This window comes from Hippoglossus hippoglossus, chromosome 14 (genome assembly GCF_009819705.1).
Source record: "Hippoglossus hippoglossus isolate fHipHip1 chromosome 14, fHipHip1.pri, whole genome shotgun sequence".
NCBI lineage: Eukaryota > Metazoa > Chordata > Actinopteri > Pleuronectiformes > Pleuronectidae > Hippoglossus > Hippoglossus hippoglossus.
The window spans coordinates 16,371,186-16,398,935 of NC_047164.1; the positions used below are offsets into that span (position 1 = coordinate 16,371,186).

Here is a 27,750-nt window from a genome sequence, read left to right on the forward strand (position 1 = left end):
GGTCAGAGTGCAATAACAAACTGTCTTAAACTATGACAGAGTCAAAAAGACAACAGCCAATCAGAGGTCTCCTGTCGAAGGTGTCCAATCAGATTCGTCCTGTTGTCACAGCGGAGTTATGATGTCATGTCACTGTCAATCAAAATCAGCTTCAAACTCAAATCTTAGCATCTGGTTGCTATGGCGATGGAATCACCAACTGATGAAGGAAGTTTTCCCAATCATTTATTTCAGTAAATACTTTTTTTTACTCTAACTCATGGTTATTTTGATAACTACATTTTATTTACATTTAAAATAATGTTATTTAATAAATTTTTTAAAAAAAAAGTTAAACTCTTTAAAACACTTATAGTTGCTTTTGTCTTTGTGTGTGTAAAATAATCCTTTTTAGTCCTTAGTCCCACAATTTGCCAGTTAACCCTTACATACACACTTGATGGCTTTTCCTATAGTCACACCAAATATACAAAAAATTAAAATGTTTTAAATTTGTATACTATATTGTATATAGGTGAGGTTGTTTCTGTCTTTATGAGCTCGTCCTTATCTCCCAGTACCTCCTGGGAGGTTCATTTAAATAGCGACATAAAATGAAAAGAAAGTTAGTTTTCCAAATCATTTATTTCAGTTGGCCTCTTTCAGAAGGTTGTTCTCTGTGATGGCGTTAAACAGAACCTTCCTGAGCCCCTCCACTGTGTTCTGCAGCTGGAAACGAGCTGGGCCAAATGAAGAAGTGCTGAACAGCAGAGGTCCACAAGTCTGAAAAATAGAAACATGAAATTCATGATTAAAACTCCAGTCTAACCTTAACATGACCTGTGCACTTATTTCTACTGTTGAATCTTCTTCCGTCCAAAGACAGGACTCGTTGAAACAGAGAGTAACATGCAACCACAGCTTCTCACCTTTTCAGAACTGCTTTCAATGTGTGATGTATGTCGTGTGCCATGTTTTTTTTGTGTGTAGCTTTTTTTATGGATTTTAACATTTGTAAAGTGTCTGAGTATTTTGAAAAGCGCTCTATAAATAAAATGTATTATTATTATTATTATTTCCGACGGTCCCTCATTCACTCATCATATACTCACCAGGGTGCACATTAGCATCGCTACTTCTGGTAGCAGACTTTTAGGCTTAACACAAAGTGTAAATGATACCGTTTCGAGTCCAATTTGTCATTTCTGGTGTTTGTTTATGAAACAGCTGTAAATAAATTCAAACATCAGATACAGAAATGAACCATATGAGGCTGCAAATGCAAAAGGCACACATTGAAATACAACTTAGGGAAAATCAGTTAAAGATGGATGAGGTGCTACAGGTGGATTTCTTTTTTATTTCATGGAACATATAAAATGTTAACTATTGCCTTTGCACTTCCAGGTAATAAAGTATACTTGATAAAATAAGGAATATTGGAGACACTGACAGCAAAAGTCATCTGCATTGGCACTTTTTTTACCCCCACAAGTAACGCAACTGCAGCCATAACACAATCGTCTGCTGCATTAACTCAATAAATTATATGAAAATGTATTTAAGCTTTGGACAAAACAGGACAGGGAAAATCAGGCTGGCCAAGAGAATGGAAAATACATGTTCTTACCAGATTTCTTTGTAATTTCAGGTTCACGGCAACAAAAAAACCAGACAGAGAGCAGTAGAAAGAGCAGTGGATCTTTTTGGCAGCAAGGAGAGCCATTGTTCTTGACTTGAAATGGTCAATGTGGAGATATTTTTCTCTTGTTATTCATCCAAAATACGTTACTGGCAAACAGTTCATGAACCAGGATGCAAGCGAACTTTGTAATTTCTCTATTAGACAATTAGTCAAATCAGAACATGCAAATACTATATTTGTCAGAAATGTCATTTTTCATTGGCCCCAATATGCAGGCTACAAATTTTAATGGTAAACCCGTTTAGTTGACTCTAAATTATGATTAATGATTCATTTTAGGATGAAGAGTTTAGAAGCTTTAAAAAACTATTAATAAACTAAAACTAAAGCCGTAAGAATTGTTAAATGGTGTAAAATAGTAAAAAGGTCCCAAGATTCGTAATGATGACTTGATACTGAGCAGTACTTCATACAGGAACACATTTGATAGTTTTCTTTTATTTAGACAACCCAAATAAAAGGCACATAACATTGCGCATGTTTATGTAATAATTTGACAAACATACATTTAAAAAAAAATGTAGGAATGTTTGATCTCTCTGCTAATCAGAAATCCTAACCTCTCATATATACAAAATTACCATTGTTAATGTTCTAATACAAAAGATTTATAAAAAAAGGTTATCTTATCTTTCACATCTATCTGAACTACCGTTTTCTTGGAACTAAAATAGTTTTGTACAAAGATATACATTCAACTGCTTTCACAAGGGTCCTGGAATTTCCATTTTTTCCCTTAAAAATAAAGAGTTGTTCAATTCCACGAGAAATGTTCAGTTCATCACATTGTTATTGTATCAAATTTGGCAAACAGGCTATCATAGTGTATCTACGTAAATGCATAACAACAAAAAAAATAAGCTACACTATCATTTTGTTTAAAACAAAACTTGGGAAAAATGGCAAACATGCATATTGCATTTTTCAGTATGAACTGAATCAACTCGAAGAGCTGCAACACTGTCGAAATCACATGGCATTCATTCAAAAAACGGCTGATACTCAACAGCTAGCGTTTGGGGTCATGCAACACCAATCGTTTCCCATTATTTTAATGGACACAAACTTGCATTTGATCAAACTCATCCGGATCCCGGCCACATGGCGATGCAGCCTGAGATCGAACTAGGTTTTAAAAGAAAAGTTAAAAAGGTACAGCATGTATTTGATCATTTAAATGGACGGCTAAGTTTAAAAATCAATCATTATTGGACTTCTCGTCCCTGATGGGAAACCTGGTTGTTTAACACAACACGTTTTAAAAAGTTCATGTGTAATGGGATTTATGTGATGTATCCTGAGTGAATGATCCTTAGTATCATCTAGGGGCTGTCACAGATAGATAATTAAAAACAAAATAAAGTGTACAGAAGAGTCAGACAAAAAAAAAAAGAAATTAGTCACCATTATGATGACGGTAACAGACTGAAAAAGCTTCACTACACGCCAGGCCTTTCCGTTTTTCGGCCACTAGATGGCCCTCAAGTGTCAGCTGGCAAACCAAAACACTAAAGACTTCAATTTGATCTTTGATAATACTGCTGCTCACCTGTATGTAGGATATGCTTTCAGTGCAAGACTTGTTTGATTCTGACTTCATGGAGGAAAAAAAAATGAACACTACAGATAGGCAAAGAAAAACAGACCTTTGTGTTTCCGTACAAACAGAAAAACAACGCACAAACATTTCATAGTCAGGAGGACAGTGTCCACATATCCACTTGAATTAAAACTGAAATGCTGACATGAAAATACATTACTATGTCAACTGTACAAGTTAGTCACTGTACCTCGAGAGCATCCTACTATCTGAGAAGAAGAAGAAAAGCTATGCACTGTGAAAAAATAGTCTTCCATGTATGTGGAAGCGGCTGTCCCTTTTACTAGACTCATTTCCTATGACATTAAATAGTGATTAGCAGGCTATAGTTAAAAGAAAACGACATACAAAGCAACACCCAGAGGCTTGGGAGAGAATTTGTAAAACATCAAAAACAGCAATTTCGTCGTTATTGCTTCAGTCCATTTCTCATCTCCCTTTTACAAAAAAAGCACAGGTGTGTCTTCCTACAGAGTCCTCATGAGTGTCTGAGGAATCCTCTCCTCTCATTTGTCATCATACAAATCACAGTTTCATCTCTCTCTAACTGACTACGCTAAGTCCTGATTTCAAGGTAAATCCTACTCGATTCCTACTCAAAGTGTCCTGCGTCTCATGTCAGTCACTCAACATTGTTTGGGACGTGGCTGCGGACCTGGGGGGGGGGGGGGGGGGGGGGGGGGGCTCCTGCCGGCCGCACAGCTCGGGTTAATATTCACTTTGTGGTGTGATGAAGTAAACAGGGTTCGGAGGGGGGAGGAAGAGCCGGGCTGGAGGTGCAAATCATGAGGACACAAGTCTCCTGTTTCGCTTCATTTTCCCTTTCTCTCTGGCCAGTTCAACTCTCTCTCTCTCTCCGCTTTTTACCAGGGCTGGGAAGGCAAGACTTGGGACAGAAAAGGCATGCTATCGACGGACCTCATGGCAATGTTGAGCTGGCCTATATTCATAGGCATGGAGGAGGTTATTGCGACCGGGTGGGCAATATTCATGGACCCCGTGCCGGGGATGTTGACGGAGGAGATGTTGACGGGCCCGGTGATGGTGACTGGATGCTGGAGGCCCATTTGAGATGTGATGTTGACCGTGTTGGTGCTAATGTTCATTTGTGCAGCAATGGTGATGGGGTGGTTGTTGAGGTGGGAGAGTCCCCGGTTCATCGCCGAGGTGATGGGGGCAGAAATGGTCACAGGTGTAGCTGAGGAAGAATTGCAGACATTGTTGCCGTCTGGAAAAAACACAAGATAAGAGCGTTTGATTTAAATTCTGCGGCATCTCACTGTAAGGATAAATAGATAAATACCATGCTACTTTATCCAACAGCAATCATATGAAGTATAAACATTTGAATAGTACCAAAATACGGTATAGAAACAACCAGGATTAGAAGAGGCTGGTGGGCTTTAATACGGAAGGCTCGACTAACAAAGTAAACACACCGAAGATGTTGTAAAGATGATGCTCATGTTTCAACAAAAGAAAACTGGTGGAAAAGGCAGCAAAAAAAAAATCAGTGTAGTCGAGATATCTGATTGTGGTTTGTAAAGATGCACGACATGACTGCTCCCAATAGGGAAGCCAAAAACATCCCCTGGTGGCTGGCAAAAATAAAAATTATTTAAGTATAGGCCAAATAAAATTTTCCTAAAGGTGTTTTTGTCATTTTTGGTCATTCGTTTCACACTGATGTCGAGCGTTGGGGGGGAGACCTCATGATTGAAACTGATTTGTGATTGGTTGGCTGAGTGTTTTCCACAAAGTCAACTGTGCTGCACTTGCTGAACTTCTGTGACCCGGGCCATTTCCTGGGTTGTGCAATATGTCGTCATTGTCGGCAGATGTGTACGTGTATATGTGAACTGGGGCATATGTATGGAAGTATTACAGGCCAATGAGTGAGAGGCTTTATTTTATGTGAAACTGCAGGTTGGACAGTGCCCAGAGCAAGTGAGAAGAAGTGAAGACATGTTGTCCATCTTTGTATAGACAGACTTTAGTTAAGACAAGACATTGTCATATGAGTGCATGTCTGACTGTTGTGATGTTAGTGGTGTTTATGACGTACCTTTGTTACAGGAGTTAAAGTTGGTCTGTCCGTGAGTCTTCAAGTGGCTGGTGATGTAGGCTGCACTCAGCATCTTCCCACAGATGCTGCAGGTGACCTTGCCTTCATGCCGGATCATGTGGGAACGGAGTCGGTCTTTGGTGGCGAAAGCAGAGGTACAGGCCTGCAGCCGCACAGCAGACAGAGTCAGTGGAATGAGATAATACGAAAAACAATCATAATAAAAATAGCAGGGAGCTGAGGGTAATGAATCTTACCGTTACTTGACATTTAAACGGTCTTTCTGAGGAATGCACATGCTTCACATGGCAGCTCAAGTGGTCTGGCCTAGATTCCAAAACAAAACAAAGCCATGTTTAATCACAGTTGGACAGTGATGCAGCAAGCTGCAGTTGAGTCACACAACATCTTCTTGACAGTGTTTCCGCTTCTAAGGAAACTCAAAAGAAAAGAACAAGGAAAGAGCAAATTTGTTGATTCATATTGACAATTTAATAGTGTTGGTCCTTGAACTGAAAATAACTAAACATTTAAAAACACAGACAGTGCCATCATCAATTATAATACTATGTTGTCTGCCACAGATACCTAATTAATTAGGTAACAATGCAACAGCTATTAAGTGAACATATACTTCAAAAATATTTGCTATTCTGTTTTTTTTTAACACCTTACAAGTGCTGTATCTGCAGAAGCTTGCTGATGTGCTCTGTTTACTTTGATAATGAGGGGCTGGGCACACAAAAAAACCCAAAATTTCAGTCAATGGCAGTTAATTCTCCATGATCAATCGCGCGTGAGTTAGTTTGACCTACTTTCAAAAACACAACACACAGATAGTTTTTTCCAACAGTGACCACTTTTTTTTCTACTATGAAGCTACTTTATTTGCTTTAGTTTATTTTTCTAACATCACCGACATTACTTACTTACTTAGAGTTTGCAGTTATTGCCTGATAGTTTCTGACTAAAACAGACTGAAGGTACACATCTCTCTCTCTGAGCATTAGGGGGAGATTATGTAGGCCACAATGTTAACTTAACTTCATTAACATCATGGGATGGGGGTTCGATTTTAGTTTTTCTGACAATGGTATACTTAAGTAAGGGTATGTACAAAAACAGTGAGCTGTGAAGTGTATTGAACTGTTTGAAGGTTACACCAACAACACCGACAAACAAACAAACATGCAGGACCGATCATGCAGTGTTTATCTGATGTAGAACTTATGAGAATTCCCTGCTTATCCCGTCTTGCAAGAAAACCTGCCTCTTGACCTTTACAGCGAAACTGCAGCATTCACAAATTCTTCTTGGCAGTGCTCCGTCTTAGTTTGCGTGTTAATTCTCGTGAAGCTGTGAGCTGAATCATGTTAGAAGTGCCATATTGGAGCTTGTAAGGGCTACAACACTGGCAGCTGCCCCCTAACCGGAAAGTTTCATGCTGATAGATTGTTTTTTTTAAAATACAAATGAGAAGAGCCAAGTAGAATTTTCTCAGTTGGGCCATGAACCGGAATCAAGGCTTTTTTTTGTTGCCCTCCTGACGAGCAGAGGGGCAAACTCCAGACAGCGTCTGCTTGGAGATCTGGCCGAGTGGCAGTGACTCAGTGCACTGTTATTCAGTCCCCATTCTCACTTTCCAGTATGCTGATGAATCCCTGCCCCACGTCACTGTGATGGAGGCATGCCTGAAAGTGCCCTACACAGCACGGTGCTAGTGTTACAGCTTGGCCAGGGCACACTGTTAAAGTTGTGTTGCTGTACATCAACTCTTATGCTGTAATCGATAGTCCTTGCTCACTTGTTGCTGATTTACATAAACAAGATCTTTCAGCTCACTGGAGGACAAGTAGATGTTTGCTGTGTTGATAAATCTAAAAACACAAAAGGCACGTTGAGCCCTCCCTTGGACAAACTACTTATTGGCTACATAGTCAGTGTGTTGACCTGAACTTTACTGCAAGGTTCACTGAATTCCCGGGGGAACGAGTCTGTGACATGCTGGCGGGAACCACAAAGTGACAAGTGACGCCTCCCCTCCCTTAATACTCTACCACTAGTGCTCTTCCTTGTGCGACAGTTAAAGCATGTGGTTGAAGTGGTGTGGGGGTCAGTGCAAGTACAAGTCTGAAATTACTTAGGACAACTATAAACAATAAAAAAAAAAACACAGACAATGGGACGCTATGTGGAGAGTAGATGGTCACTTTGCAGGAAATAATGCTGTGGGCGTAGACAACCAAACACCAATTACTTAATCATTGATATACAAGTCATGGGTCGCTATTCAGCCAACATTTGGTAAACAACACCAAACATAAAAGGTGGTAATTTATGAGTTTATGGGGTTAGACTTTAGTTTAGCGATCATGTCTTATTTTGAGCTGATTCTCGAGTGCTAATCAGAAAGTTGTATGTGTGTTACAATTATCACGGTGCTATTTTGAAATTCAACGCAAACAAGTCATGTCATCTCTCCTAAATCCTGGAATGCATAAACCTGAAACCTGAAACCTGTCTCCATTCCAATATGAATAAATTTGATCTTACGTGCACATTTCCTCTTTACGGTTGTTACTTATTGATTGAAAGCATATGAGTTTCCAAAAGCAGTTGTAAGAAATCTTTTTGGGCATTTGCCGCCATTTGCAACTATCATTATGCATCGTCCCTGATGCTGCTCAGCCCATTGCCCAACTAACACCTCCTCACATACACATACAGAAGAGCTGAAAGCCACCTCCTTTTGTTCTGGAGTATAACATGCAGAGGTTCACAGGCCGAGAAAACATCCCATCCCAAACAAACCAGTGTCTAGTGCAGCGATGAGGACATGACTCCCAGCTGGACCCTGCTGGAGAAGACTGTGTGTTTTTTGGGCCTGTCTCAACTCAAGGAGCAGGTTTACTGAATTAGCTGGGTCAGTCTGGTCCAAGAGGGAGCATAGCAACTTATTCCACTACCTTAAGAGCTATATGAGGAATGTACAAAGACATTTGAAACGAGTAATGTAATCTCCCCATGAAATCTGCTGCCAGCAGTTAACAGCCAATCATTGCTCAGGGTTTGCCAGTGTGACGCCCTATGACAAGTGTGTCTGGTGGCATAGAGAAGAAAATAACTTTACATTAGAGATACCAAAGAGTGAAACATACAGTTTACAAACCATTCAAATATTGCCAAAGGTATTAAAAAGAATTAAGTTGTGCAACAATATAAATACAACAGTGTCAGTCTTGATATTTTTAGGCCGCTTAACCTTTACTTTAACAGTTACCTCCACCCAAAAAAAATGATCCTTACCTGGAAAAGCCTTTCCCACACACAGAACATACGTAGGGCTTGTGGACTCCACCGTCATGAGAGCGAACATGGTAGGTCATTCTGTCTTTCCTTTTAAAGCGCTGCTGGCAGATGGGGCACTCAAAAGGCTTCTCGTCGGAATGGGACAGCTTGTGGCGATTCAGGTGGTACACATCACGAAATGCTTTGCCACACATCTCACACCCGTGGTTTTTCTTGACGGGTTTGGCGGGTTTCTTGATGATATTTTGCTGTGGCATGTTGCCCATTGCGGACGACGTCATGATACTCGTGCCTGAGGAAACCGAGGTGGTTGCTGTGGAGAGGAGGCCTGCTACCGTGGAGATGTAGGGAGGGTTCATGTTCTCTCGTGGCATGGAGGAGATCATCGGTACCATGGTGGGCGGTGTATGGGCTGTCTTCTTTGGCCGGGACACCATTTTGATGCCGGTGTGGCTGGACTCGTGGCGTCGCAGGTGGTAGCTGTCACGGAAAGCCTTGTTGCAGTAGCCGCAGACAAACGGTGTTTTGCCTTTGTGTTCCTTCTTGATCACAGGCATTGGTGGCCGTGCACCTCCGCTGGCCACATTATCTTTGAGGAGATCCGCAGCACTGGTGGGTGGCTTATGGTCAAGTTGGATGGGCAGGATAGGCTTCTGGTCAATTTGATCTGCTCCTGAATTGAGAAGCGGCAGCAGGTTGTTCTGGGCCATATGGTGCTGGTGCTGGTGATGGAGGGCCTCATTTGCCTGCTGTTGAAACAAACACACAAATACAAAGATTGGGTTTTGGTGAAGTCATGATTAATTACAGGATGAGCTTTTAAGAAGGGTAATCATTTATTGTTGGTGAACAGATACTATATCAGAAATACTTTATTGATCCAAGGGGGAAAAAACATATATAATATAAAATACACCTTAATATTGGAGAATGTAGCTTTAAAGCAACAGAACTGTGTCAAAACGCATAGCTCTACATGAGAATTACCACAACAAATCAAGTGTTGCTGATAGCTGCACCACCACCACTGGGAGTTTGTCAGGAGTCAACTAGGACATGAATACAACGAGGGTTAGATATTTCAGATGTTGAAGAATACACAATGAGCACTAGATCTGTCAGTAAAGAGGTTGACGCAGCATGCCAGTAATGCTAAAGAATCCAGATATACTGGATGAAAAATGACCCTGTAGCCATGCCTCTAATTTGCTATACAGAGAACACTTTAACTTCCAAGAAGGCTCTAAAGAGCAGGCCATTAGCTACGTGACAGAAATCGGTTAGGGGATACGTTGAAGTTAGATTGCGATTCAGTGTTGGAGTGAATAATGCACACATGTAGACAATCAACAGGGTGCACAGTGGCACAACTGCTCACTGGCTATTTGGCCATCTACATTGTGAAATTGTGGTTTTGTCTGCTGCTAATCGTTGCCAACTGCCATGGCAGAAATGGGATAAAGGGGCTAGGTGCAATTAGCAGCAGCACAAACAACTGTTTTTTAAGTTGGATTTCACTCATATAGTTTATCAGACACTATTTGCATCGCTTGCCTAAGCCCTGACCTAAAACAAGATCATTTTACCCAAGGGAGACTGCTAAAACAAACAGGCAGCTCCTAAAAAAAGGATTTACTAAAAATGATTCAGTGAATTTTGTGTGGGCAACAACCACTGAGGAAGAGGGTTAACGACAGCCAAAGGCAGAGAATTCCAATAACATTCTTACCTAACCATTAATAGCCTGGGTATTTTTAAGGTAAGTGTCCCAAAAACAAAACAAAAACAACAGCACAATTGTATTACAGAGATAAGATAATCCTGATAACCATGTACTCAACACCGATATAGAACAAATTCAACCCATCCTGTTGCTGCTTTCAAAGGATCACTTTTTTTGTCAGGCTGCCGCAAGCAATTTATATCGGTTGTGTTTTTCAGCTTAGGGTGGTTATGTTCTAACCAGGGTTTTGCCTTCCATCTACATTTTGACAAGTACACAGCTCACATCAGTATTTAATGAGTCACCCCCCAGTGAGTTGCCATAGATTCTTGTTGACCCAGTAACTATTCTGCCTGCATAGACAGAAATGAACAGAGAAGCCAAACACAGAGTAGCAAACACCCTGAAAGGATGGATGCTAATGGTAATTCATTGATTCCTGTTAGTTCAAATTTCTCTGTAGTTCTATTGTTATATTGTGTTTACTTAAGACAGCAGTTTTTGTACATATCATACCTGTATATAAAAATTGTATTATAGTAAACGGACACATTCACAACTGGTTTGTCAACCACCAGCCAGAAAGGGCAAGGTGAAATACTTGACCTTTCCCTTTGAGGTTCAATCATCCATCGAAGAAGGCCAGCCAAGAAAGAAGATGCAAAGGAGGAGGCAGGGGATAGAAAAGAAAAATGAACCGCACAATGTCCTCCTTATGTCATCTAGCCTATTGTGAAAGACACAAATCTGAGCAGTGATGCACTTGGGCCTCAGCAGGGGATCTTTGTATGCTCATCTTCATTGATTTGGCTCATCTATTCATGAGACAGGGACATTGTTTATCCCCACACTGCTCGGCGAAACTAGCCACCATTCCCTTGTACGCAATGGGACCTGGGAACTCATGGGGAATGCCACCAAGCCCACCCATCCATTTGTCCGAGCACCTGCTCACACTTGCCACCTTCGAGGATTAGCCATCATCATGCCAATGCTAACCCTTCCACTGGCACACCAGGGGTGGGGTAGAGTGGGGGGCTTTATGTTTGGGTGGGGGTGGGGGTGGGGGGTACCAGCCGGGAACCCTCTTTGTGAAGCTTGTGAACAGCAGACATAGTCGCTGCAGACAGCCTGGTCTCTATACAGAGGTGCAGGGCCTGTAAGCTGCTGTGCTTTCATGCAGCTCTGACCATTTTGACACAAATGTGCTCTGACAACTGGGACTGCTCCCTCATAAATAACATCAAAATGGAGGGAGGGTCCTGGTGGCTCTGCGGGCCACTGTAGACTGAGCTCACGGTTCGATTTAGATTATGCATTGTTTCTTCGATTGCATCTCCACAGTTACATTAAAAGGGGAAGGAACAAAAGCTTAAAATATTGAATACAATTCATTTTTCTGGTACGCGTCAAGTCTTTGTTTTAATGTTTTTATAAGTACTGAAATCTTGACACGTACTTGCAAAACATCCCTTTTGTACTGTTTTTCATCTTTATGGGTGTTTTTCATTGCCTGTGAAAGTATGTGGAGACTGCAGGGATTCAGTGCCCCGTTTGTTGCAATTTGGGTGTTTTAGATACTGCGAGGAGTTAGAAAATGTTTCAAAGTTTGTTTTGATGAACCAATTCCTTCACCTGGATTTGGACGGCAGCTTGTAAGAGGACAGCATCAGCCTTTTCTAAACTAATCACCATTCCATAAATGCAAAACAACTGAACTGAATAAATCCAAAACCTCCAAACAGCTTTGTCCTATAAATAGGTGGAAGGTAAGAGCTACCTTTATCTCAACTTATTTTAACTGTTTTGAAATAGTAAGCCAGCTCATATAAAGGACAAGTCTGATGAAGGATACATATGGCACAGACGAGTAAGTTATTTTTGGCATAACAGCTACTATGAAGTTGATCATCTTGATGAACTTGGGAGTTCAACACCAAAACCCCTATGTCACAAAGGATATTCTAGGAAATTGTGTCAAATAAATAACTCTTTAATAGTTAACTAAAAAAGTCACCTTTTGCCTACATAACCACTGCAGTTACAAAGAGGCATGAGAACACCAGGTGAGAGGTATTTGTAACATTGACGTAAAACACTCATCCCCAGAGTCGCTCATAATTTGAATCCATGCTGTAATCTCACAAACGTTCGACTGTTATACACTTTTATTTTCTAAAATGCATTATTACCACAATGCTGCAAGGCAACAAACCTATATCATAGTAGACATTTTGGCTTGTTAAATCAGGCAAAGCACACATGTAACTGGTAACAATAAAACCTAAAGTCCAGGTAGGTAAACTGGTTCAGGGCCCTGGTAAATGTTTTTGAGCCACTATTAAAACAATGCATTTCATCCCAGCCTTGCATGCTATGACAAGCCCATGTCTGCCGCCTCCAGTACAATACATGACACTGATGAAATATTTCTCACTGATTGTGTTAAGCCACCATTTTAAATAGGATACCAATTATTTTTAAGAATTATCAAAACTACATAATGGGGGGATTGTGCTAATGAGTGGCAAAAGACAAGGGAAAAACACTGGGACTTAAATCTAAAGTTTATGATTGAAGCTAAAGCTCCATTCATCAATATATTTACACGTACAGTAAATCAGAAACAAAAATCAGTTGCCAGAAAGTAACTGGTTAGTGAACAAAGTTGAGCATAGCAAGCTTAAGGCTTCTAGATTTAATGGCTATGAATTTTTGTCTTATAATATAATCTAGTTGAAATAATGTCAGACAACGAAGGATTACTTAATGACTCCACTGTATGACTGTGCAGTCCAGGCCATAATAAAAAAAACATGAATCACAATAGGGTCTCAACTGTAGCCTGATGAATACCGCATGCATAATTTACTGAACATATATATTAATAGGAGATACAACCGTACGTAGGGTGATATTCAAGCTCATTTACAAACGATATAGAGAAATTAAAACACCTGACCAGGCATTTTAACAAGAATACGTTATTCACTTTTGATAAAATTCCTTTTGACAAAAGGTAACACAGCAGAAACCTACATTGCTTCAAAGCAATTGATAATGGCTGAATGAAAATGTTGCTCTCCAAATGATCATCGCACACAGTTTTACATAGTAACAGTGCGAGGTATGCGATACATGCAGCAGGGCCTCTGGCAAGACGCCAAACACCCGCATAACAAGCCACAAAGTCCATCTGCCTTTTTCATCAGGAAGAAACAGTGCTCAGAGATGTGAGCATCAATCTCTGACAGCAGAGCAAAAGTATCCATGTGCCACAAAAAAAAACAGATGCACCCTTTTAAAGCTCGGGTGTGTAACTTTTCTACAGCATCCCATGGTGCACCATTCATATTCTTCTTAGCTATTAATTGCCTCACACTAAGCAGGGAGTACATTCATTTGTTGGTTTTATCTGCACTTTAATATGTTTACATGGTCGATAGACGGTGCAGAAGATGGTTAGAGATCCAAATTAGACACAGACTGCACATATTCGCCAAAACTATCATAAAGGCTGACTGCCAGCAAGAACTCTGCACCTGACTCTCTTAGGTTTAATACAGTCAACTCATAGGAAGGTAAAATAGTAAACACAGCGAACACCAACTCTGCTGTACTCTCTGGGGACGTAGACTGCGACTGGGTGCAGTGTAATAATTTTAAAAGGTATTATGTGACTGGAACTGCAAAGCTCATTGAGGAGGTTTAGTTCCCATGAGGAGTTTGTAGCAAATGAAACATAACTTTTGTTGCTAATAATCCAGAGAAAAATCTGATTTACGACTTGGTGATGCACCTGTGATTGCTAAATGGGGATATTTTAGGGATACATTTTTATTCTAATTAAAAGCTTGAGTGAACAACATGTGAAACACATCAGTGGAATCCGCGGGAAAACCCTCCATCATTTAAAATATAGCCTTTCCGTTTAATATCCGGGGTCTTCGGTCTCCCATGGTTACACTAGCTTAATTCTTCCATGCTAAGAAAGGCCATGGGAATAAGATATTTCATTCATGTCTGGAACAATAGCCTTCCATCTTTACACAAACAGTTAACCGTGTCAGATCAGGCCATCGCTCCCAACTGCTGCGCCCACTTTACTCACTGGAATATAGATAAATATATATTTATATAATTGCGTAATGTTGCTGCTAATTTCTAATCAAGCTTCTTGTGTTAGCTGCTGATATGTACATAGTTCACATTCCTTTCCGCCGCGGTAACCGGAATAAATAGAGTAAAACCGAGCTGTGGTAACAAGTCGGGTAACGATGTTTTTTTTTTATTGTTGTTGTTGCTGCTGATGATCGCAGCAGCCTCGCCCGTATTAAGCTAAATGAGCTAGCGAGTTTTGATGAAGGCAGCCGAAACACCGTTAGCCAACTTGGCTAGTCACTGTGGAACCGGCGGAGGCGAGCGGAAAGTTCACCGCGGACTTGCGAGTCGTCGTCGGTAAATCTCAGCGGCTCAAAGCGCGTATTCAACATTTACCAACGCGATCCGCTCGGAACCCAAACCCATCCGTGGGGTGAACCGCGTTACGGGGGGCGCGATCGCCGGGGTTACACGTCTCACTAACGAGAGTCCGACCGAAGCCCTTCTTCGGCGGGGGAGAAAAAAAAAAAACAGGTCTGTCTCGGCTTTAACGGTGCAGCGGCGGCGGCGGCTCCAGCTTTAACGCTACTTCCAAGCGGTCTCGCATGTTTTCGCTGGCTCCGACTTGGCAAACAAACTTCACAAAAACCCACATTCACTGTCGAGATACCTTGTGTTTCGGACAAAGAACCGTGCACGCGATCGTCGTCTTTTGGAAAACCCTGGTTCGGATGAATTGATTTTTTTGTTCTAGCGTCATTCCCGAGCCTCACAGCTGGACGCCTGGATTCATATACCATTGTTTTGCTCGGGGTTACTTGCTCCTGGCTTTACTCGTTTTAAAAACTGCTTTTGCCGCCAACGCACAAAACCCCGACGCGAGTGAAAGGTTGCTCGGCGAGCCGGCCCGGTTCCCCCCCCCGCCCCGGATAAGAGTGAACTTACTTGGAAAAGAAACGTACTCCAGCTCGGCTCCATTTCCACACTTACTAATTCTGTAGGAAAACCTGGTAGAAGCCTACAACAAAGCAACCAAACATGGCAGCTGAAACAACTTCCGGTTACCTCGAGGGCCACACCACTGCGCGCACCAGTCAGGGGGGGGGAGGCGGGTTTAAATTTAGTTTGTTGTGATGTAAACGCGTTTCATTTATGCTGCTCTTAAAACGTTAGGGAGTCAAATAAAGCTTAAAGGTTTAAAATAAATTAAATATTATTGTTGGATGTTATGTGGATGATTGGGTTGCAATCACGGGACGGCTTTAATTTGGTGTAGATTTTTCAAACACCCCTTGACTGTGTTATCGCCGATTCCGCGAGGGGCATTTGTTATAGTGGCCTACTGACGCATGTGGTGGGTTTTTCAGTAACACTCATCTTTCTTCTGAATGGGAAAATGAAACCGGGAAGTTGTTTGTTGTTCTTTCCAAAACACACAGCTTTTATTTTTTTTCCTGTGATGTGAAGTGTTTCAGTATAAACGGGGCAAGAAAGGATCCGCGTGTTCAATTTCATTCATGGGCTGTGAATGAATGAATCCGCCAGAGCTCGTAAATTCAGCGGATTGCCTCCAGTGGACTAAAAATATCCTACATTACACAAGAACAACACTTGCATTATATAAATACATTATATACATTATATATTTGTTTTATAGATTAGTGTCTAATTTCTTGTGCATTTCGAAACGTGTGCATTTACTCCATAGGTTCTCTAAAAAAAAAAAAACTCCTGATGATTGAGCCTCTCCCCATTGTTTTTCATGTAACAAGGAAGACCAATAAATAGAAAATAAATTGTTTCTAATCTATTTTTTATGTTTATTTAAATCATCCCCCACACTACATTGTTGACATATTGAGGTTACTGATTTCTTAAAAATATTAATTAATGCATTTTCTTCTCATGAGATAAGAAGGGATGTGTCTCAACATTACGCAAACCATATCCTGTCAGAATGATTGTTCTACATGTGGGTTTATTCATGATTACTCTCAGGAGTACGTGCAGTGTTGTCCTTCACTGTGGTAAACCAAATCTTTCTGTCATCAAACAGTGAGACAAATGATTAACTAACATGTAAGAGAGTCAACCCTGAGAACGAATAGCAACCGACACACACAGGAAACACACACATCTGCATTGTGTTATCCTGATGTTTCGCATTTGTCTCAAAAGGTGTTTCGCAAATGAGCGTTTAAAGAAAATATGACGGCATATTCTCATGAACATCAATAAATAACCACCGTCTCTGTGACAAGTCTTTCAGAACGCAGGCAGACAGTACCGGGAATACAATATGATGATGTGTGGTCAAATGACACTTTCAACTCTCTGGACAGCTGAGACAGAAAAGTACACAAGTACAGAGGCTCTGGAGTTACAAGAACAATGGGTGATGCCAGATGACCTTCATGAGCACCAAAGCTCAGATAACAGACACACACAAATGTGTTTCATTGTCATGTCATTGCAACATCTTTCATTCACACTTGGGGAGGCATGAATACTGTAGCTTCATACAGATAACTTCCCTTTTCTTATCTCATACTTGCTGTAAAATTTGAAAATGGTGGTCTATGAGGTTGCAACATTTAGGTTAAGGCAGCAAACGATACCTGTGGTCACCAAAGCAACCCGGCCGCAACAGATAATGTGCACATTGCACACTTAGACAAGTAGCACGTCATGTTAATTATTTTGCATTATGACTATTGGACCGCTGCATCAGCCAAATATAACATCATTTATTCCAATGACAACCATATAGCACTTTTCTCCGCTTTAGCATCAAAATAATGATACGGTGATAGTTATCCCTGTTTCTCAAATCAAGTGGAGCATAGCCCTCAGCTAAAGAAAGAAGTTTCTTTCCAGCCCTCACGTATAACTATCCCCAGTGTGCAGAACCACCAGGGGAGAGTTTACCTCCACAAAGGAGATTATATTTTGATCCCTGTCTGTTTGTTAGTTGTTTTTAAAGTTTGTTTGTTTGTGAGCTAGATGACTCAGAAACTACTGGATGGATGAACACAAAACCTGGTGGTAGGATGCGGCATGTGTCAATAAAGAACCTGTTAAATTTTTGGTTGCAAATCCAGATCTGGGGGTGGATCCACGGATTTCCTTTCACTTTGTTTAACATTAGGATATAAAGCATTTTTCAACATTTTCCTTGATTTTCTTGTGATAATATAAATAAATAATCAGGCACGTTTAAGGGAACTGCTATTTATGAGTGTGAATTTTTAACAACAAACAAAACTCCACATCAAGTGAATTTAGTGGTTTCATTAAAACTTTCTTTTTTAGTTTTCCAAAGAGGAATTTCCAGCTTTTGCCTCATTGTTTCAGAATGTCTTTCACTGAATTGTAAAACTTCATTACAAGAGAGGAAATTGATTTACAGTGCTGCAGGGGTTCTTCACATTATAATTTGAAGGTCATTAAAGAGCCTCCATTAAGACAAAAGTATGAAAATCTTCTGGGAACTCGGAACCGTGTATTTCAGCTCTGAAATCAAAGTGAAAACCGATCCACGCATGTGCCAGCATATTGTCCCCACTCTTTCCAGTAGCTTCCCTGAACCCTCTGCTCGTCGGTGAATGGCTGTTCAGGGAAGGTGCCCCCTTTGTGCATTTCCATCTTTGTCCCACTGTACATTGAAAGCCTTTATTCACATACAGTGCAATGCACGTTTCAGTTAGAGTTAGGGAATATGTGTGGTCAGCCCATTCTGGTCTCTCTCATCCAGCTCACAAGATACAACAACATTCGGCAATGGGCTCCACTTGAAAATACAGCTATGCAGATTGTTTCCTCTGATCATTTTCCAGCTTTGGATAAGGAAGACGCAGATTCTCCAAAGGTAAACACCTCCGGGAAAGAACAAACATTGTAAAACTGATCATGTTTTTGGCTCTTTTATCTTTTTAAATGTATTTTTCTGGTTAATTTCAAAATGAAACGTTGAATTAAGTTAGTTAATGGGTAATATGAGAATGTATTTATAAACTCATGGTTTTTGAGCCTTTCTTTACTAAAATAAACAGCTTACTACAGATTTAATAATATTATGACCATATAAAGTACACACTTAATTATATTGCATGCTGTGTTTCTGTTTGAACAATCCATAGTGTAAATTTAAACCGAAGGTCATGCTAGATTGTGACATACGAAAAAGAGTGGATGACACACTGAGAAAGCTATTTTATGGTCTTTACGGTAGTTACAAAAGCTCTCCATGGCAATATTTAAATTCAGATAATATGTGAATGTCACACATTTGGCAGATACATCTGGTTTCATGCAGCTGCTTCCTGCTGGGTCATATTTCGGCACATTTCTGAGGAGCGCAGGGTGTATTAGTAACCTCTACACTTTGAATATAGATGAGGTATTGATGAAAAGAAAGAAACACGACTGACAAGTGTAACTAATGTATTAACTGTTGTGTTTCCACAGAAATGGGAGACTGGTCCATTCTTGGCCGCTTCCTAACAGAGGTTCAAAACCACTCCACAGTCATCGGTAAGATATGGCTGACAATGCTGCTCATCTTCCGCATCCTGCTCGTGGCCCTGGTGGGTGACGCCGTCTACAGTGACGAGCAGTCCAAGTTCACCTGCAACACCCTCCAGCCCGGGTGCAACAACGTGTGCTACGACACCTTCGCTCCGGTCTCCCACTTGCGATTTTGGGTCTTTCAGATCGTCCTCGTATCCACACCCTCGATTTTCTACATTGTCTATGTCTTGCAAAAAATCACCAAGAATGAAAAGGTGGAGGTGAAGAAGATCGAAGTGGTGCCCAGGTCCTCGCCTGCACTCGAACGGGGCAGACATATGGAGGGAGGTAAGGAGAGCGGCGTCCCTTACAACACAAATGAGGCCTGGAGCTCTCGGGAGGGCGAGTGTGAAGAGAACAGTCATCTGCAGGAGGAAATGAAAGAAGTAGGGAAGGACCCGACCCAGCTCTCCAGCCAAGTGCTCCTCATCTACATCATACATGTGCTGCTGCGCTCCATCATGGAGATAATCTTCCTCATTGGGCAGTATTACCTCTTTGGATTCGAAGTCCCACACCTTTTCCGCTGTGAAACCTACCCCTGTCCAAACCGAACTGACTGCTTCGTGTCTCGAGCCACAGAGAAAACCATCTTTCTCAACTTCATGTTCAGTGTCAGTCTCGGTTGCTTCATCTTGAACATTGTGGAGCTGCATTATCTCGGCTGGATCTACATTTTCCGGGTGCTCTTCTCTGCATGCTGCACGTGCTGCGACGCAAACAGGGACCCCATGCAGGTGGAACTGTATTCCGACAACAACCCACTGCTGCTGGAGCTCAAACACTCTTTGCGGGGCAGGGTCGTCCTGCAGACCTCACCGGCCACGTCGTGCGACAAGAGCGGTGGCGTCCCAAACCAGGCCCCGGCCATCTCCTTCGAGACGGACTCTACGCTGGAGTGCACGTCGAAGAGAAATGTAGATGAGAAGGAGCGCGGCAAAACTAGACAGCACAATATGGCAAAGATAGGAAGGGGCAAGAAGTCCTGGCTGTAAAGCTCTAGTTTTTCTTTTGTGTTTTACTGTAGATATATTTTCTTTCCATCTTTGACTTCATTTGTGTTGATTTAAACGGAAATCTTTTCAAGCTGCATCGCGTAGAATCGGCTAAATTGGTGAAAATTAAAGGTTCTGCGATCAGCCATGCAATTTCAGTATAACAGTTTCAGTGTGTTTATTTCCTCAAAAGATATCATCTGTGTAAGTGTACTTAGCTTTACTAGGCCTTTATGGATTTGGAGGTGTTGCAATTTCCTATTCACTGTATTGGGAAGAAACTGTGTAAACATGTTTTGCAGCATTTCTTGAAAGCTTTTCTATAAATATAGTCAAACCATTGTACAGTATTTGCTGTGATTTATTCATACCTACCCTCTGCTACACTTACACTATCATTACTGACAAAACACGGTCCGTATCCAAACAGGCAGATGATGCGTTTAAGCACCAGTACCTTAGTGGGCCTGTTAAGCAGCAATGCACAAGGACTCCGATGTGGTTCGGTCTCCATGTTGTGTCTGATTCTCATCGTTTTGTCTTTCTTAATTGTGCTGCAGGAGGCCAAATTTAATCAAATGCAGTGGAGTGTAACTTGCAACATGTCTGTATCATAGTATGACAAAAGGCCAGAATTTGCTTGTCACGGTCAGACGTACTTGAGTAAACCTCCTGCTGGGAGTCATATCACATAGTAAACCAAATCAATAGGATATGCTTATGTTTGATAATTTGGATAATTACATAGGTCTGATGCAACATGGAAGGAACAAATTGGGGCAACTACAATCACACAAACAAGCCAGAAAAACAATTACAAATAAAAGTCTAACAAAAAAACGTACACAATCCAATCAATAAAATAAAATATAACATATAACAATAAAACCTTTACAGGCTGAGGATAATTTTACTGTAACTGCATCCTATGTTCTATGTCAAAACACCAGGAGGGGTCACTGCCGTCCAGTTTACACTGATGCTGCATTCAAGTACTATTGGAACAATTTAAATTTAAACCCCAAACGAACCAAAAAATATTGAATTTATCCACAGATCATATGTGCAGACCGATTTATACTTAATTATACTTATATTATACTATAATTTTTGGTACTAGAGACATTTTGTGAAATAGTGAAGAAAAAGTTTAAAACCTACTCAAGCGTTAGTATAAACATATGTTATATACTTTATTAATGTTTAGTGTTTACGTTGTTAAAGTCATGATCTGATACATGTTTTATTGTTCTGCTGTTTGTTTTTTTGTTTTTTTAAACAAAGGAGAGATTGATTGCATTCGCTGTAGGTCGGGTTTGGTAAATCGGAGCTTACAATGAGCCCCTCGAACGCATCACAAGTACATTTCCTTGCACCTCCTGTCAATTCTGAGGAAGAAAATGCAGCAAACTTCTGGTAAGACAACAACACAGTCATTCCAGGTAAGTCCCCGTCACATCTGCTCACAGTGTTTACCCTAAATATTTTCATATGAATGACATGTTTACTGCCTGTGCTGTTCCCTGAGGTGCTGGAGAATGAGGGCAAAGCAGCTTAAAGCCAGAGCATTATGGTCAAGCTGTGGGTTAGGAGCACATATAACGTAGCTGTGCTGTGAAGTGACTTCACTGAAGCAGAAAGACAAGGTGGTTTTCAACGCTTTCCTGCAGAAAAACAAGTTACCATGAGAATATGCATTGGATGGGAAGCGACTGCAATTTGCTTTCGGGCTGTTTCATTGCCTCTCTCAACTCAGGACACGTGAGGATTAAGTGCGAATTGATGGCTTCCACAACAAAGCAGGGTTAATATGGCTGTGCACGTTCAATGGAGATTGCCATGCACCGGTGTTGAGATGTAGCAGGTGCACGGGTGTAATGGTGATGCTGAACGTGTGGCAGCAAAGCAGGTGAGGTCAGAGCTCCTCCAGTGCGCAGGGCAATGTCACACGTGTCAGTGTAAAGGACCAAGTGGACACAATCCAAATCAAGTATGTAGTATTTATGGTTTTAGGCTATTTCTTTTATAATGCATCGATAGGTGTTGTCAATTCCCCGACACACTGCTGACAAAGTAGTGTCCCTCTGATTTTAATTGATTTTGCTTGAGAAAATTCAGATTCAGATTAAGAAAACTTACATTTTAGAAGAAGAACCATGAGCTGTTGTCATGCAATAAACTATTTCAGAGCTTCCCAAACTTCTTGAGACTTGAGCCCCGTCTAAAGATTTAGCAAAACCTCAGAGGCCTACAGCCGGATTTGCACATTAGCAGGAACGTAGCACAACATTAAAGGGAGATCAATGCTCTGTTATGTAAGTGTGCAGTAAGAATACTGTACTAATAATCATCTTAAATAATCATCTCAATATTGATAAAAACAACCGTGATTACCATATCGACCATAATCCTGCTATTTTCTGTTCAAGAATAATACAAGAATCATACTTCATCAGATGTACTTTAATATATTCGATTTTTTTCCCCCAGAGCAAACAAAATGTATTTTGATGAATTTACAAAATGGAAGAATTTTATAGCCCAGCCACTTTTTAAATACGTTTTGCGAAAAACAACATCTAGGAAGATATGGATTATGGATATCATTATTTTAGGGTGAACTTATGCTGATGATGTGTCATGGCTTGTGTATTTTATATATTGCTTTTCTAGTCTTATTGACCACTCAAAGCACTTTACAGTTCAAGCCACACCCATACTTTCATACAGCGCTGAGCATTCACAATTTGGCATTTAGTATCCTCCGCTTTGGACACTTTGGAGGAGCTTGGGATTGAACCACCGACCCTTTGGTTAGTGGACGACCCGCTCTATTCACAACCGCCCTATGAGAATTGATGTATGAATTTGTCAGAGGAACATGACTGATGCTTGATATTTTAAGACGATTATCATAAAAGTGCACAATAATCAAAAACAAGTCAATAAATTTAATTAAAAAAAAAAAAATCAAAGATCATCAAGTTCATATTTTGTCATGGGTCAGTTATTATGAAATATGTAACAGATTCAGCTCACATCTGTGATCAGCTGAAGCCAGAACCCTACAGTTGTTACTTACAACTACTAAATTAATCAACATTTACACAGACTAATGAGTGGTGACAATCTGAGCCCAGCGGCAGCGCATCTGAAATATTGATTATCGGTTGTTGTGACACAGTGAAATAACTGCTGGAACAAAATGACTCTCGCACCTAATTCCTCACAAACTACTTGATCCAACTTCTCAGGGCGTAATGAGCTCCAAATATTGATTTGATGCATACAAAGTTCAAGAGAGGCTCTCGAGTGTTTAATGAGCTGCAATCAGTTCACTGGTGCTCGTCGTATTGAAGCACACTGGGGGGAAAAAGAAGCAGTTCATGCTTCACAAGATGGATATTAACTGTGAGGGTAGACAAAGCAGGGGCAGAGTTGGTTAAGGGAAACATAAATGGCTGAAAAACATTGCAAGCTGAAGTAATGATGGTAAAGCAACAAAGAAAGACCTGTAAGTGCAGGCTTCACAGCCGGGGAAAGACGTGAAGCAGAGGAAAATGAAGCTGAAAGAAATCAAAATGTTAGAAAATAACACACATTCAGAGTAAAAACGGCCGCATTCCTAACACTATACCTCTCGAACAAAAGAAAATCTGAGGGCAAAGAATAAGGAGTATTTCAGGGAAGGGACAAGAGAGGATGAGAAAAATGCTCATCACAAAAGAAGTGAGGTTGAATGAGATGCTCAAGGTGGGGATCGAGACCATGGAGTCGTTATAGGATCACAAAGCAGAAGTTTTTCGTTGAGGAGCTTCAGCTGAGGTCCACTGAGCAGAAAGGACTCCAGAAGTGTGAGAGCAAATCAAAGTGCCCTTCGGGTGAAGATCCACCACCTCAAAGAAAAAGCAGAGAGTCAGGCGGAGAAGATCAGACAGATAACAAAACACAGAGCAGCTAACAGCATACGGACAAAATGAAAGCTTTGCAATATGAGAAGAGGGAGTTGATTCAACCATCGACAAGATACATTTTGCAAATATGGCTGCTCTGCAACTCCTAACCGTTAGTGTGTGGAGGTTAAGGAGGTCAAGAAGGAGGAGGTGGATGAGGAGGAGAGGGAGGAAGTGAACCAGGAGCTGTGGACGACCCACTGAGAAAGAAGAGGCCTTCACGTCGGAAGAGGTTCTTCAACTCCTTCTCTTGTGGCTCCCGCTGCATCGAATCAGATTGAGCTGAGCCTGAATCCCAGTTAGGAATTTATTAGCAGCACGAAGCTGAAACTAATGCAGCACTAATCCAACAATCCCGCAGTAAATCCTTATTCATGAAGGTTATAATGTGCAGGTATTATTGAATTTGTTTTGGAGAAGTGCTGACACAGCTTTGTTTATACCAACGGATTGTATTGTCTTTTACAGTTGTTAATGTTATGTTGAAAATATAATATCCTTACACGCTCAGATCCCAGGAGACTTAGGCCTTTGGTCCACACTAATGTGAATATTTAAAAAAAGAAAATCTATCCACCTCCATGTGACCCTTGTATTTTCACATGAGAACAGGAATTTTATTTTATGTTGTCAAGGCCTTAAACCCACACAGCAAAATCAGCATACCCAAATTAACTCTGTCAGATTCGATTTCTACTCTTTTGAAGTGTCTGCATGGGTCCAAACCACAAGGTGGTAATTTAACTCTTTTTGGAGAGTAAGTACCGTAACACTAGTTTAGTATAATTATTTTCGTAGTTAAAATTTAACACTTCACTCTAACACTCAAGTCAAGGATTCTCTCTGTCTCTGCTTCACTCGGTGTGTGTCTGTGTCCGATGATGGGGGGCGGAGTTAATTTACTGAAATTCACTCCTGAGGTGTCACAGCCAGGTTCAGAGTTCAGAGTGGAAAGTAAAGAGTTTTCACATTTACCCTTAGAGATTTGATTGAAAGACACTTCATTTTGACACCAACTATTTGTCAACTGAGAGTTAAATATAAGAGTTTTGACTCTGTCCAGAGTATAAGTAACTCTACACCGAAAATATAACTCTTGTGAATTTGTTGTGCACGGTAAAATCTCTGCTTATGTTTCTTCCACGTTCCCTCAGTGTGTGAAGGTCAGTGGGATTTTGTTCACACTGTCGATGGGCTTGTTATGGTGTTGTTGGTGCAGACCCTTGTCGCTTGAATTTCAGTCTCTCTTAAATAATTTGACAATAGTAAATGTTTCGGAGTCCAAAACTAAAAGAGAGCCATTTGATGGCTGCTTGGAGTTGCAACTTGGGCAACAGGTTAATCTTTGATGATTCTGAAAATACCCCCCCAAAAAACCTGATAAGGAGAATTCCCCACATCACTATGAGGAAACGTCAGCTTTACAAGAAACAAAGACGGCACAGACGTCACAGTTTCACCCTGACGTGCCCACAGTATCACAACAGTCTGTCCACGTTTATGACAAATCTCAAATACTGTGTGTACGGTGCATCGCCCATGTAGACACATATTATTATCAGACACCACACCGTAGATAATGACCATAGTATGTGCGTGCTGTATACTTTGGTGTTTCTAACACTTTGGTGTTTTGGTGCTACTGATCGAGATCTCAGGCTGCTGGTTTCTTTCCTGCTGCAGAGTTTTGCGAGAAATCTATGGTTGTGAGGACATTTATTCCAGTCCTCACAACTTTAATGGGCTTTTTGAGAGTTAAGACTCGGTTGTATAGGACTATTAGGTGTGATTTAAATGTAACTCTCTGAGTGACAGTCCGAGTTAGGGGCATGGGCATAAGAGGAGGAAGTGTAATAATACTTTGAAAGGCTTCTTTATGAAAACCATGTTCATTTGGCATTAAAGAACAGTGAAAAAAATGGTAGAGTAGAAGCTGCTAAATGACACAGACCCAGATGGGGCAAAAGGGAAGTTATGGCTTTATTAATATCACCAGATTTCCAAAGGGCCCTGTCTGACTGTTCCCTTGATAAATTTGAGCAAAGCCAGATTGAGGCCTTTTTTAAAATTCACGAGAGAAGATAGTTTTAATTTGGAAAGAAGGGAAATCTAAAAAAATTGTAAATACATATTTGGTTATATGAAATACTATGTCATTTATTTAATAAATAAGGGATTAATTCAAAGTGCTTTGAATAAAATAACTGCTAACATCTTAAAACGACACAACCCAACAAACAACACAAAGATTAGGTGAGGGTAAGGGGTTGGGAATTCACAATGACTGTCCTCTTCTATCAAAAGACACAAGTATGTATGCTTGCTTGTGATACTGTGTGATATTGGAGTGAAGTATTTAGATAAAGTTGTCAGTAGTTCAATAGTATTTTATGGAATCTGAATCTGGTATTGTAGCAAAAATATATGAAGCTTGAAACAAGCAAAAATGAAGCTTATATACCATATATTCCATTCACTGGTCAGCTGAATTTTATTTTTCTACATCTGTCAACTTACTGCTTCCCAATACAGATGTGAGTAAAGATATAATGGCAAATAATCAGCTTGGTGGGTTTTCAGTTAAGATCCGATTGTATTGTGAAATTAAATGTGTTATTCTTTTTTTATCTCTTCCCTACAGATGACATCACTGGACCCCATCTGCTCTTCCTGCTCCCTGGTGCTTTTGAAAAAACAATTCTCATAAAAGTTTATATAAAACTTCCCTTTTTGTTCTAATCAAGTCATTCTGGTTAAAGACTCCAGAAAGCAAGCATGTTTAACCTAATTAAGAAAGACAAGGAGAAGGAGAAGGACTTGGGAAAGAAAGAAAAGAAAGACAAGAAGGAGAAGAAGGAGCGCATGTCTCAGGCGGAGCTCAGGAGCCTGGAAGAGATGAGCATACGCCGAGGCTTTTTCCACCTCAATCGAGGGAGCTCTAAGAGGGACACGAGGAGCAAGCTGGAGATCTCTGGTCCCATCCCCATCAAGGTGGCCAGCAGCACAGAGCTCAGCCTGACGGACCTGGAGGCCGAGTGCCTCCACAGCACACAGCAGGACGTGGGGCAACTAAGTGCAAGCGTCTCTGGTGAAGACGTTCAGGGAGATGAGCTGGAGCATCACCACAGCTCCGTGAAGGAGAGAGCAGCTAAGTTTGGGGAGTTGGCCAGGTTGAATTCAATGACGGGCCAGAGGCAAACGTCTTTTTCCCAGAGGAGCAAAGAGGACAATGCTTTGGAGGCCTCTGGGTGGAATTGGAATACATCATCTCTGAGGTCCCACCCCAACACAAAAATCATGGTTCATATTCCCGAGATGGTGGAGAAGACCTTCCCTGGGGCTGACCTACAGTTGCCCGTGCTTGCTGCTCCGCCGATACCGGATCCAAGAGAGCTCGAAATACAGCGGCGCAACACTGGGGACTTCGGCTTCTCTTTGCGGAGGACCACCATGCTGGACAGGCACCCCGACGGAGGAGTGCGGCGGCACGTGGTGCACTTTGCCGAACCAGGCGCCGGGACCAAGGATCGGGCCCTGGGCCTGGTGCCAGGAGACAGGCTGGTGGAGATTAACGGGACCAACGTGGAGAAGAAGAGCAGGGATGAGATTGTGGAGATGATCCGTCAGTCTGGAGAGTCGGTGCGGCTGAAGGTGCAGCCGATTCTGGAGCTGAGTGAGTTGAACCGCAGCTGGCTGAGGACAACTCAAGGCCTGCAGAAAGAGGTCTTTGACGTAAGTAGCACTGTTGAAT

The 27,750-nt window shown here is 41.2% G+C and overlaps 3 protein-coding genes across 5 annotated transcripts in view; 2 read left to right on the plus strand and 1 right to left on the minus strand.

The window, feature by feature from the left end:
* Positions 1-2,102: 2,102 nt before the first annotated feature.
* LOC117773949 (vascular endothelial zinc finger 1-like) overlaps positions 2,103-27,750 on the minus strand; it is a 32,107-nt gene continuing 6,459 nt past the window's right edge. Inside the window, exons 1-5 of one of the 2 annotated variants that reach the window (XM_034605882.1) lie at positions 15,428-15,560; positions 8,656-9,407; positions 5,607-5,676; positions 5,350-5,512; positions 2,103-4,512 (exon numbers count right to left, since the gene is read on the minus strand). In XM_034605882.1, coding sequence (XP_034461773.1) covers positions 4,148-4,512; positions 5,350-5,512; positions 5,607-5,676; positions 8,656-9,407; positions 15,428-15,460 — 1,383 coding nt within the window. In that variant the 5' untranslated portion in view covers positions 15,461-15,560 and the 3' untranslated portion in view covers positions 2,103-4,147. Of the gene's footprint in view, positions 4,513-5,349; positions 5,513-5,606; positions 5,677-8,655; positions 9,408-15,427; positions 15,561-27,750 lie in introns of those variants that run through there. The other variant, XM_034605883.1, reaches the window with a different exon arrangement.
* Positions 16,487-20,380, plus strand: LOC117773950 (gap junction delta-2 protein-like). Its single transcript, XM_034605884.1, has 2 exons — positions 16,487-18,570; positions 18,640-20,380. Exon 2 carries the CDS (start codon positions 18,952-18,954, stop codon positions 20,044-20,046), a length of 1,095 nt encoding a protein of 364 aa, XP_034461775.1. The 5' UTR covers positions 16,487-18,570; positions 18,640-18,951; the 3' UTR covers positions 20,047-20,380.
* The window catches only part of LOC117773948 (unconventional myosin-XVIIIa-like), a 77,876-nt gene continuing 71,496 nt past the window's right edge, over positions 21,371-27,750 (plus strand). For both annotated transcript variants that reach the window (XM_034605876.1, XM_034605881.1), the window contains exons 1-2: positions 21,371-21,488; positions 26,641-27,731. In XM_034605876.1, coding sequence (XP_034461767.1) covers positions 26,775-27,731 — 957 coding nt within the window. In that variant the 5' untranslated portion in view covers positions 21,371-21,488; positions 26,641-26,774. The remainder of the gene's footprint in view (positions 21,489-26,640; positions 27,732-27,750) is intronic.

What these genes read in the sequence shown, in the direction of transcription:
- LOC117773950 (XM_034605884.1), top strand. Translation starts at nt 18,952, where the DNA reads ATGGGAGACTGGTCCATTCTTGGCCGCTTCCTAACAGAGGTTCAAAAC.